This window comes from Hibiscus syriacus, unplaced genomic scaffold (assembly GCF_006381635.1).
Source record: "Hibiscus syriacus cultivar Baekdansim isolate YM2019G1 unplaced genomic scaffold, ASM638163v2 tig00007204_pilon, whole genome shotgun sequence".
NCBI classification, from domain to species: Eukaryota; Viridiplantae; Streptophyta; class Magnoliopsida; order Malvales; family Malvaceae; genus Hibiscus; species Hibiscus syriacus.
In genome coordinates, this window is record NW_024062129.1 from 18,663 (window position 1) to 28,639 (window position 9,977).

The 9,977-nt window shown below is 32.9% G+C and overlaps 1 protein-coding gene across 2 annotated transcripts; it reads right to left on the reverse strand.

Moving 5' to 3' along the window:
• Positions 1 to 7,144: 7,144 nt before the first annotated feature.
• On the reverse strand, positions 7,145 to 8,899 carry LOC120201401 (carbonic anhydrase 2-like). Of its 2 annotated transcripts, none has more exons than XM_039202016.1 (8): positions 8,824 to 8,899; positions 8,566 to 8,724; positions 8,270 to 8,416; positions 8,112 to 8,160; positions 7,923 to 8,039; positions 7,707 to 7,843; positions 7,515 to 7,620; positions 7,145 to 7,428 (listed from the first exon to the last, which is right to left on the reverse strand). In XM_039202016.1, the coding sequence occupies exons 2-8, from the start codon at positions 8,658 to 8,660 to the stop codon at positions 7,285 to 7,287; spliced, it is 795 nt and encodes a 264-aa protein (XP_039057947.1). In that variant the 5' UTR covers positions 8,661 to 8,724; positions 8,824 to 8,899; the 3' UTR covers positions 7,145 to 7,284. The 2 variants fall into 2 exon arrangements, with proteins under 2 accessions (XP_039057947.1, XP_039057948.1); XM_039202017.1 differs by having other exon boundaries at positions 8,566 to 8,640; positions 8,824 to 8,876.
• Between the last annotated feature and the right edge of the window lie 1,078 nt (positions 8,900 to 9,977).

Consider the following 9,977-nt stretch of genomic DNA (forward strand, 5'->3'; position numbering starts at 1 on the left):
TCATCAAAAACACAAGAATTTTTCAAATTTTTTTTAAAATTTTCGAAATAAAAAACAATGTTATTTTCAAATTATTGTGTTTTGATCAAATTATATTGTTATTATGAAAAACTATACATATTGTTTCTCAAACCATATTTTCAAAAGTTTTTCAAAAACTTTGCCCATTAGGATTGTTTTAGAGAATCTTGAAATATTGAGGACTCATTTGAGTTTTGGGATTAATTGAATTGCATACACTTGTTTTAAAATTGCAGGTTATTATATCTATTCCGATTTCCTTCACCATGTCAAATCCTAAACGTCCTAGGTCTTCATCTAGTCGTTCTAGTCGTCAACCAAATCCACCTCAAAATCCTCCTTCTATTCCAATTTCTAATCCCAATCCCACTGATCCTAACTTGACTATCCAAAATTCGTGTTTCAATCATCCTGGGTCTAGAAATCACCGATATTGGTATTATCAATATTTCGATTCTTACAAAATCCGGGAAGAACGTATTCCTTCTCGTCAAGCTATGTTAGCTATCGATTTTAAATATCTTCCCATTTTACAAGAATGGAAATTTGATAAACTATTTGATCTTGAACCCATCGTTTACCATCAACTTGTTCGTATATTCTACTCTAATGCTGTATGTGTTAAAAACCAAGCTGAAACAGAAACTATAGGAATTCGTTCCTACCTCCTAGGACAATTCTTATATATTGACCCGGCATATATAGCCAATACATTTGGATTAGATAATGATGGTATCTCGAATGAAAAACAATTTTAGGTTCTCGTTACAAAAGAAGAGATAGTGCGAGTGTCTTAGACCTACATGAGCGTTTTCTTCATCTAATGATTTCTTGGTGGTTTCGACCATCCGGAGGTCGTTATTCTACTCTTAGAGCTTTGGATCTTTGGTGGTTACATTGTTTCGAAAACCGTATTAAAATTAACCTACCTCAGATTATTTTGCTGAAATTTTTGAAACCGTAAATCTTGTTCCTAACAAGAAACACTGTTCATCTCTAGTTTACGGTTGCTTTTTGAGTAATCTGTTTTCCAAAGCTGGGCTTAGAGTCAGTCTAGATGCCGTTTTCCTCTTAAGAAACAAATAAATCTTCTTTCCTTAACGAGAGCGGGATGGGTAAAGGACAAAGAAACCGGTGAATGGGTTCGTTCTTCTACTCCGGGAGCTAGTTCTTCACAAGCTCCACCCGAAGCTGACGAAGATCCCGAGTTTGAACAATTAATGAGGGATATTGATGAAGTTGAAGAAGAACCTGATCAGCCCGAAGAGCAGCCCGAGGAGCAAGCACAACAAACGCATCAAATGCCTCCATATTTTCAATCCTTTATGGAGACATTCGATTACCGATACGCTACCATGGACTCGCGTTTTTCCTCTATAGAGTCTCATTTATCCACAATGGGAGCTCAACAATTAGAGATTCTTCGGGAGATGCGTGCAAACAATGAATCAACCAACGCTCGTATAAATGAACTCACACACGAGATGGCCGCCATGCGAGCCCGTTTTCCTCCTACCGATCCGGATGCTTGATTTTATGTTTAGCTTTAAAACTTTGAACAAAATGAATATTGTTTCAACATTTTGATATGTTTGATTTGTGGATTGTTGGATTTGGATATATGAATGGTGTGAACTTATATGTTTGGTGTGTTTTATTCATTTTTGCATCATTTACATTATCATTAGCAATATGACCAATTTTGCCATATCACATTATTTATGAATATTGATTTATGAAACTAATGGCTAACCTCTCTTTTGATTATGATCTTAGCAGCTTAAGCTTATAATTAATAAATCAATTGGCTAAATGATTTACAAAACCTTGTTTTACAATGTCTTTTTGATTTAACAAAAAGGGGGAGAAGAATAAGTGTTAAAGTAAGGGGGAGTAATTTCTAATTTTAATTTTCTAATTTCAAAACTTGATTTCAAAAATCTTAAAATTACTAAAATGTTTTGTTATATCAAAAAGGGGGAGATTGTTGAAACATTTTAATATTTCGATATAACAAATTAAGTTAAATGGATTTTAAGATTTTCCAAATGATTTTCTAAGTATATTCGATATAACTATTCGAATATCAAAACATTACTCCAAATATTTCAAAAATCATTTTTGATCCTTACTTAAGTGTAAAATTAAGTTTTAATCATAAAACAATTTCAAAATATTTTACAAAGTATTTCGAACCAATTCAAAGCCAAAAATTCCAGAATACTCAGAGGGAACCGATTCCCCCCATAGGAGGAACCGATTCCCCCCTGAATGGTTTGGCTCCGAGATTTCCAGAATGCTCGGAGGGAACCGATTCCCCCCAAGGGGGTACCGATTCCCCCCTGTTCAACGGTCGAAATATTTGAATTTTACACTTAGGGAACCGATTCCCTATGATAGGGAACCGATTCCCTATGATAGGGAACCGATTCCCCCCACTGTCCAAGCTGTTTTATTAAATGTTTTCACACTAAAACGGCTATAATATCTTCTCTAATTATCCCCAACGTTCAGAAGTGATTCAAGGTGTATTTAAGCAAGCTTAGAAGCCATTGATCAACAACAAGAAACATCAAGCAACTAGAATCAAGAGAGAATCAAAGAGAAAGCATCAAACCTCAAGTTTGAGCATTTCAAGCCCATTTTCATTCAATATTCATTTTGCTTTCAAGAACACTTTTTGTGCTCAATTGTATTCATCTTTGAGTGTTCTTTTCTTTGTTCTAGAATTGTGCAAACATCTTACCTTGTGAGGTTTTCTTGTAAGTTTGCAAATTTGTAATCTTCTCTTTGAGAAAAGAGTGTTCTCAAGAGTTGGGGTATACTCTTGAGGGAATTGTAAGGTTATCTCTTTGGCCTCAAAAGAAAGAACAAATTAGTGAATTTGTTGGAAAATCCTTAGTGTGGATAGCTAAGGTAGTGGACGTAGACTTTGTTTGAGAAAGTCGAACCACTGTAAATCGCTGTGCAATTGCTTTCAATTTTCTGCAAAAGCTTCCACAAAATTTTTATTGCCAATTCACCCCCCTCTTGGCCAATTTCGTCATTCGATTAACTCAACAATAAGGCATGCATCGATGCATCCCATTAATAATAAAACATCGAATGTATTTTATGCACCGATGCACAAGTAGTGCATCGATGTATACCTTCATTAAAAGAGGAAATTGGCATTTATCTTAATCTAAAGAGTGAACCATTAGAGTATATTAGCTATAATACTGATATAGATCCATGTGTGATTATGTAGATACTAAAAGTAAGCTTATTCCGGAATGATCAAAGGATTAGAATCGAATCAAAGCAAAGCTAAGGTGAGTGCATAATATATATGTATAGTATAATGGAATAAGACTTGTGATAAGTCTAATTCCTATATTGATTTTCACAGTACAATAGTTGTGAACATGCATACATTATAATTATTGTAATACATGCATAAGACATATATATGTTCATGTGATTGGATAAATGATGTATATATATGAATAGATTCAAATACACATGTGATATGATATGTGATATGAGAACATGACATGAGCTACATGATCACAAGAGAAATGACATGAGCTACATGATCACAAGATAAATGACATGAGTACATGAACATATAAAATATAAGAATAATGCCCATAATATACGATATGAGAGCTATAGGTGTAATTGGCATGCCAAGAGTCGAGGGTATAATAGTCATTCGGGGATGTAGTAGTCCTACGGGACATATATGACAGTCCTTCGGGAAGAATACTAAACTAAGGTTCGGTGCCCCATGAGGGAATTGATACGAGCTGTGGTGATAGCATTAGTCCACAACCTCAATGCACTCATATACCTCTATTCTCAATAATATACATGGGCAATTGAAATACAAAGTAAAGTGAAAGTGGTACAAGAAGGTAAGTTTTGTACATGCATGATATTATTATATATGTTATTGTGTAATAGATATATGCATATTGAAATGTCATGAAGGAAATAGTAAGAATGCATATTCATGAAGATATTGTTGCATATTCATTTATTGCCTCACTAAGTCTATGACTTAGCGTGTAAGTGATTTACACGTAGATACCAAGAAATAAGAAGATTCAGAATAGCAGTGGCACGTACAACAACATTACTAAGAAATCAGATCAGAAGTAATTGACAAAGTAGGTATTTTGTTGTGTATAAAGTGTTGGTATGTAATAATTGGTTAATTACGAATGCTCTTATCGATTTTGTATTAAGTGGTCTCTTTTATATAAATTAAAGTATTTTGTTTTAATGAAAGTTTTAAATTCCCGGGATTTTTCTTTAAGAATCAAAGTTTGAAAAGTTAATGTGACATCTCGGACTTGTATTCGGGTCGAATATGAGTTAGGGGTGTTACAATAGGGTGTTTTTTTGTTGAGTCCATTGACTATTAAAAGTTACAAAATGGTCACACGGCTACTCATATGTTTTAAACTCATAATTTTCTATTAAAAATTTGTCGGTTGTTTGTGTTGGATGTTAATATGTTGACTGGAATATGATAAATCATATTTTAATGATGTTTACTAGCACCGCCGTTGTTTTCAAGCACTTGCTCGCCAGCATAATGTTTCAAGCGCTAGCTCGACAACTTAATGTAAAAGTTATGAGATCATATATTATCATATCTCAGTCAACATGATAACGTCTAGCTCAGACGACTGCCAATCTTTTAACGAAAAAGGATGAGTTTAAAAAATATAAGTAATTGAATAATCATTTTGTATCTTTTAATAACAACAAAGCAGTAATTTATAGTCGAATGACCATCGTATACTTTACCCTAAAATTAATTATACCTGTTGTGACCGTCGGCACACCCCATGGCGCAGCGGAAATAAAACTCGACGGTCTCACCAGCAATCCAAGTATGAAAAACTGAAATCGGAAGGAAGAGATGCGAATACTTACAGTGGGTTCCTTGAAAAACAACAAGGACAACAGTGAATACTGGTGGTATAGATCAGTTCGAATTTTAAGCCTCCATGAAATCACGTCTCGGCCTCTACTCAGTTCACCCGATTGAGAGCAATATTTGTTTTCCCCAAAACTCCTTTTGAGAGAAAACAGCTGAAGGTTTTGAGTGTGTTATGTAAAATGGTTGCTAGACCTAACACACCCTTTTATAGCCAAGTTACCCTAATCATATTAGGGTTTTATTATTTCAAATTAATTAAATCTATATTTAATTAATTGGAATTTAATAATCCTCTTATATCCAAGTTACCCAAATCATATTAGGAATTTTATTATTTGAAATTAATTAAATCTATATTTAATTAATTGAAATTAAATATTCAGGATTATTAAAACATATATTTAATTAACTCTAGATATATATTTTAGTAACGTACAACAAATTGTACATCTTTGCTCATTTCAATCCTAGGGTGTGACCTTGTAGGATCTTGTAACGTTAGCAGTAATTATTAGAACAATTCTAATATTACATACAATGAGTGACATCTAGCAATATATCATTGTCACCTAAGTTACAAGAAAATATAATTCGACATATCATCTTGGTGATTACTCTTTTATGTATTACATCCTTATGTCATTTATATCTAGAATAGGCACAAGTCTTGGAATAGTCACACTTGTATAGCTCATCTATTGTTTCTTGATATCTAGAGTAGACTTTAATTAACGAATAGTTTATGATATCTCATATCAACTTATTCGAGCATGACCATGCGTTTATAGTCTTACTCAATCAAGTGGCCTATGATATATTTCCTATTATGTAGGAAGGACAAATCCTTTCTTAATCATACACACCCACTACATATATTGAGATATATTCAATAACAGTCTTTATAGAGCAACCAATTACGGAGCTTGTTTAGTTGCATCAAAACATACAACAATATATGTTGGGATAGTATTGATCTCAAGTCTGAGGATCATACATATAGTCATCACCATGAGAAATGTTATGACTGTCACATAATAATCCAAGACATATGCTCATGCTCGGTTAATCCAATATATTGTTCTCTAACAATATAATCATGTATCAATTCTGACATCTCTATGTCAATGACAACTCATTGTCATCAATCAATAACATGTTAGTCTTAAGCGTATTATTATTGTCCATGCCCATAATAATACTTAACTAGGGATCTTTTAATAATAACAATTATGTCATTATATAGACTTATTATCTTCCAGTTTATGTTAAAAACATATATATAAATGAAAATAATAGCGGCAATGCCTTTATTCAATAAAATCGGTAAATAAAAATATTATTACAATCATCATATGATTGGTCTTTGGGTATACTCTAACAATACCTTCACTCTCGTAAATGCTATTTCACCGTCATTTGACTTTTGATAATTTTAACAAACATATACAGTAGAACCTTTGTAAATTAATACTCGATAAATTAATAACCTATCTATAATAATAATTTTTCTCGATCTTGACTTAAGCTTAGGATCTAAATTAATAATTTCGATAAATTAATAAGATAATAACTTTTCAGAAGACACTTATATAAATTCATGGTCCTTCAATATTATAAATTAATAATTCAATAAAATTGCAAATATAAATTAATTAGAAAAGTTTTATGTTCTTTATATAGGGGTAGATTACCTATACATGAACTTGCATTAAGTTTTAATTAGTATCACGTACAACAATGAATTTTACTTTTTTAGGGGTATGTATTATATTTAAGTAGTCACGCTGTATATGAACATCATTAAATTAGTCAAATACAATATATATGTTTTATTCATGAAGAATAATGTTAGTTCGTTGAATCGAAAAAAATCTCTTTAAATTAATAAATTATTAATTTATCGATTAATTAATACATCTTTAAATTAATAAAATTACATGGTCAAGACATAATAATTTATAGAGATTTTACAGTACATAAGTTAACGCACTAAAATTTAATCATCATGAAAATTTATTAATGATTTTATGAAATATGATTAAATTAAATCTTTTATTTTATAAAAAGAGAATAAAAATCCAAAAACAAACTCAAATCCTATTATCAATTTTAACAACCATTTATTATTACACAAAAAATTTGGCTTACAAAATGTAGACGGAGTTGGAGTTTATAAAATTTGATTGGTTAACCAAAACTAATAATTTATCAAGCATTTATTGCGCATGTGAAATCCTCCAAAGAAGACGGCAGCTTGTAAGAAAACCACACCTCAAAATAATACAAATTGAACTAAAGTGTTTTAGAGCAAAATAGCTGATAAGGCCTCAGTGGGTACACATCTTCCATTGTTCAAAGCTTCCATTAACAAAGTCATAGTAACCTCCTCTCACTATCATTGTTCCATTCACTACAGCGTTTCTCACAAATGGATAGCTCAGTAGATTCACCATCGAATTCCTCACTGATTCCTGCATGCATTAATGCATATATTCTTAGTCAACTGCATCGGCTTTTCAATTCCTTAACTATCCACATTTCCATGTGTTTTCATTACCTTTTCGCAAAGGGTTAATTGTTCTGCAAAAGGCAAATCTCCAGCCTCTTGCAGGACCTTCTTCTTTGCAGGCAAACCAATCTTCACCCACTCATCGATGAAGTCACTGCACAATGTGTTTTAATTATCTCACAAATGGGTGTTGTTTTGGACTATGGAAGTTTAAAAAGTAATGTATAGAATTAGGCTTACTAAGTCTGAGTGTAATCTGGAAGTGTCATAAGCCTCTCTATGCCACCACAACGACTATGTCCCATCACCAATATGTTATCTACCTCAAGACTTTTAACTGCATACTCGATGACTGCACCGATTTCAGTGTGCCTCAACTGTTCAATAAGCGATAAATCAAGTTAGCTGAAGAATCTTTAATCACTTAAAAATGGGGTTTGGGAAAGTGATAATAACCTGGTCGAATTGAGGAACCATGTTGCCGATATTGCGGCCTACGAAGGCTTCACCTGGCTTGAAGTTGAGAACGACCGAGGGGCTTACTCGTGAATCCGAGCATGCAATCACCAGAAACTGAGAACATGATGGATTGATTAATCATTGTTTGTAAGATGAAACCGTTGTTATTGACGAAGACGATAGTACCTTGGGACTCTGGCCTTTTGCAAGTTCACTGAAATATTCAGGATGTGCGCTGTCGGAAGCAAAACACAGAAGAAACAGTACCGTCATAAATGATTGTCCGTTGATGAGTGTTATTAGAGATTTAGAGTAGTAAGTTGGGCATGATATATATATCTTACTCAAATATGTTGGTCTTGAAGAAGTGAAAGCCATGGTCAAGCTTTTGAGCATCGGGGTCGTTAGGAGGGTGATGCTTTGTCCCATGGAGCTCGGCAATAAGCATCTCAACTTTTGCTTGAACCTCCTCATCCACCACTTGTTGCTGACTGCAACCCAACATATAATTTGATTGTTAAATGAGAACAATGGAGTTGGTTTACATATAAAGCTACGGTACGGTGGTGACGGGTGGAGGCGGCGGCGGAAATTGATTGAGACTGAAACATACATGGTATGAAAGAGAGATGGAAAGCACCTGATGAAAATCTTATTCGGCCCTTCTTCAACACCTACTTCAGCAGATTGCGTATCCATTTGGAAGCTTTGATTCCTTCCAAAAAAATTCCCCATGAAAACTTCAGTTAGTAAACTTTAATTCTGGAGCGAGAGGCGAGAGCAACAAAGTTAATTACACCTGCATGAAAGATATATACAGTTATACACGTACGTTCATGCAACAAAGTGTTAAACACTTTTCATGTGTATAGTACTTGTGTTTAGTTAAGCAACTGACCTTTTTCTAGTGAGCAGAGCTATGAACTCTTACGAAAAAACTGGATTAATTTGTAGACAATGGAAGATGATGGATGGGATTGTGTGGGGTTGAAGCTGCTATTTATAGGCATAGTGGTTTTGGGTTGTAATTATAAAATAGATGGCACTATTTGAAATGTAAAACGTTGCTGGTCATGTAATAAAATAACTTGGGTAAAGTAGTAAAGTAGACAAATGGTGTCTAAACTATAAGTTATTATTTTGTTGAGTATCTTAATTATTAAAAATTATAAAATAATTTCTCAACTAAAGCGAGTTGTTTTGTTGAGTCACTCGATACTAAAAATTACAAATGGTCACCCGACTATTCATTATATTCCAAATTCATCCTTTTTCGTTAAAAAATTAACGATCATCTGATATGGACGTTAACATGCTGATTGAGATATGATTGTCGTTTGAGATTATAAGGTCATATTTTATCCTATTTCAGTCAATAGGTTAAAGTCTAGCTCAGATTGCCGTCAATTTTTTAACGGAAAAAGGCAAGTCTGAAACAATACGAATAATTGAGTGGACATTTTATAACTTTTAATAGTAGAGGGACTCAACAAAACAACTGCCCATATAGTTAGGGGATCATTTTGTAAATTTCAATAGTCAGAGACTCTACAAAATAACATCCAATAGTTGGGGGACAATTTGTATACTTTACCCAAGTAACTTTGACACGGTTCATTTGGGACTGAGTGTCACGACAAGTTTACTTTCGCTACAAAAGCTAACACGTCTTTCCCTTTTTCAAGGGTTTTTTTTAATCAAAGGAATTCCTACTCTCAAGTCATCTTTTAATTGTTTCTCAATTAATCTTCCCACTACCTTCTATTTTCTCTTTGACGCAACATATCCTACCTGCCAAAGGTAAGTCTAAGTCGTACTTAAATTATGTATAATGAAAATTTCTAGAAGAAAAAATTAACATCTGTGAAAAAAAAAGAAATTCATCAAATAATAAAACTCTTAATCTTTATAATTTATTTTATAAGGATGATTATCAAATTATAAATAACTCTTGCATAGTAATAAAATTATCCTTAATTATATTATATATATATATGGCTTCTTTTAACTTTATTTTTAATAATTATGTCTTTATGATACATTTTCTTCTAC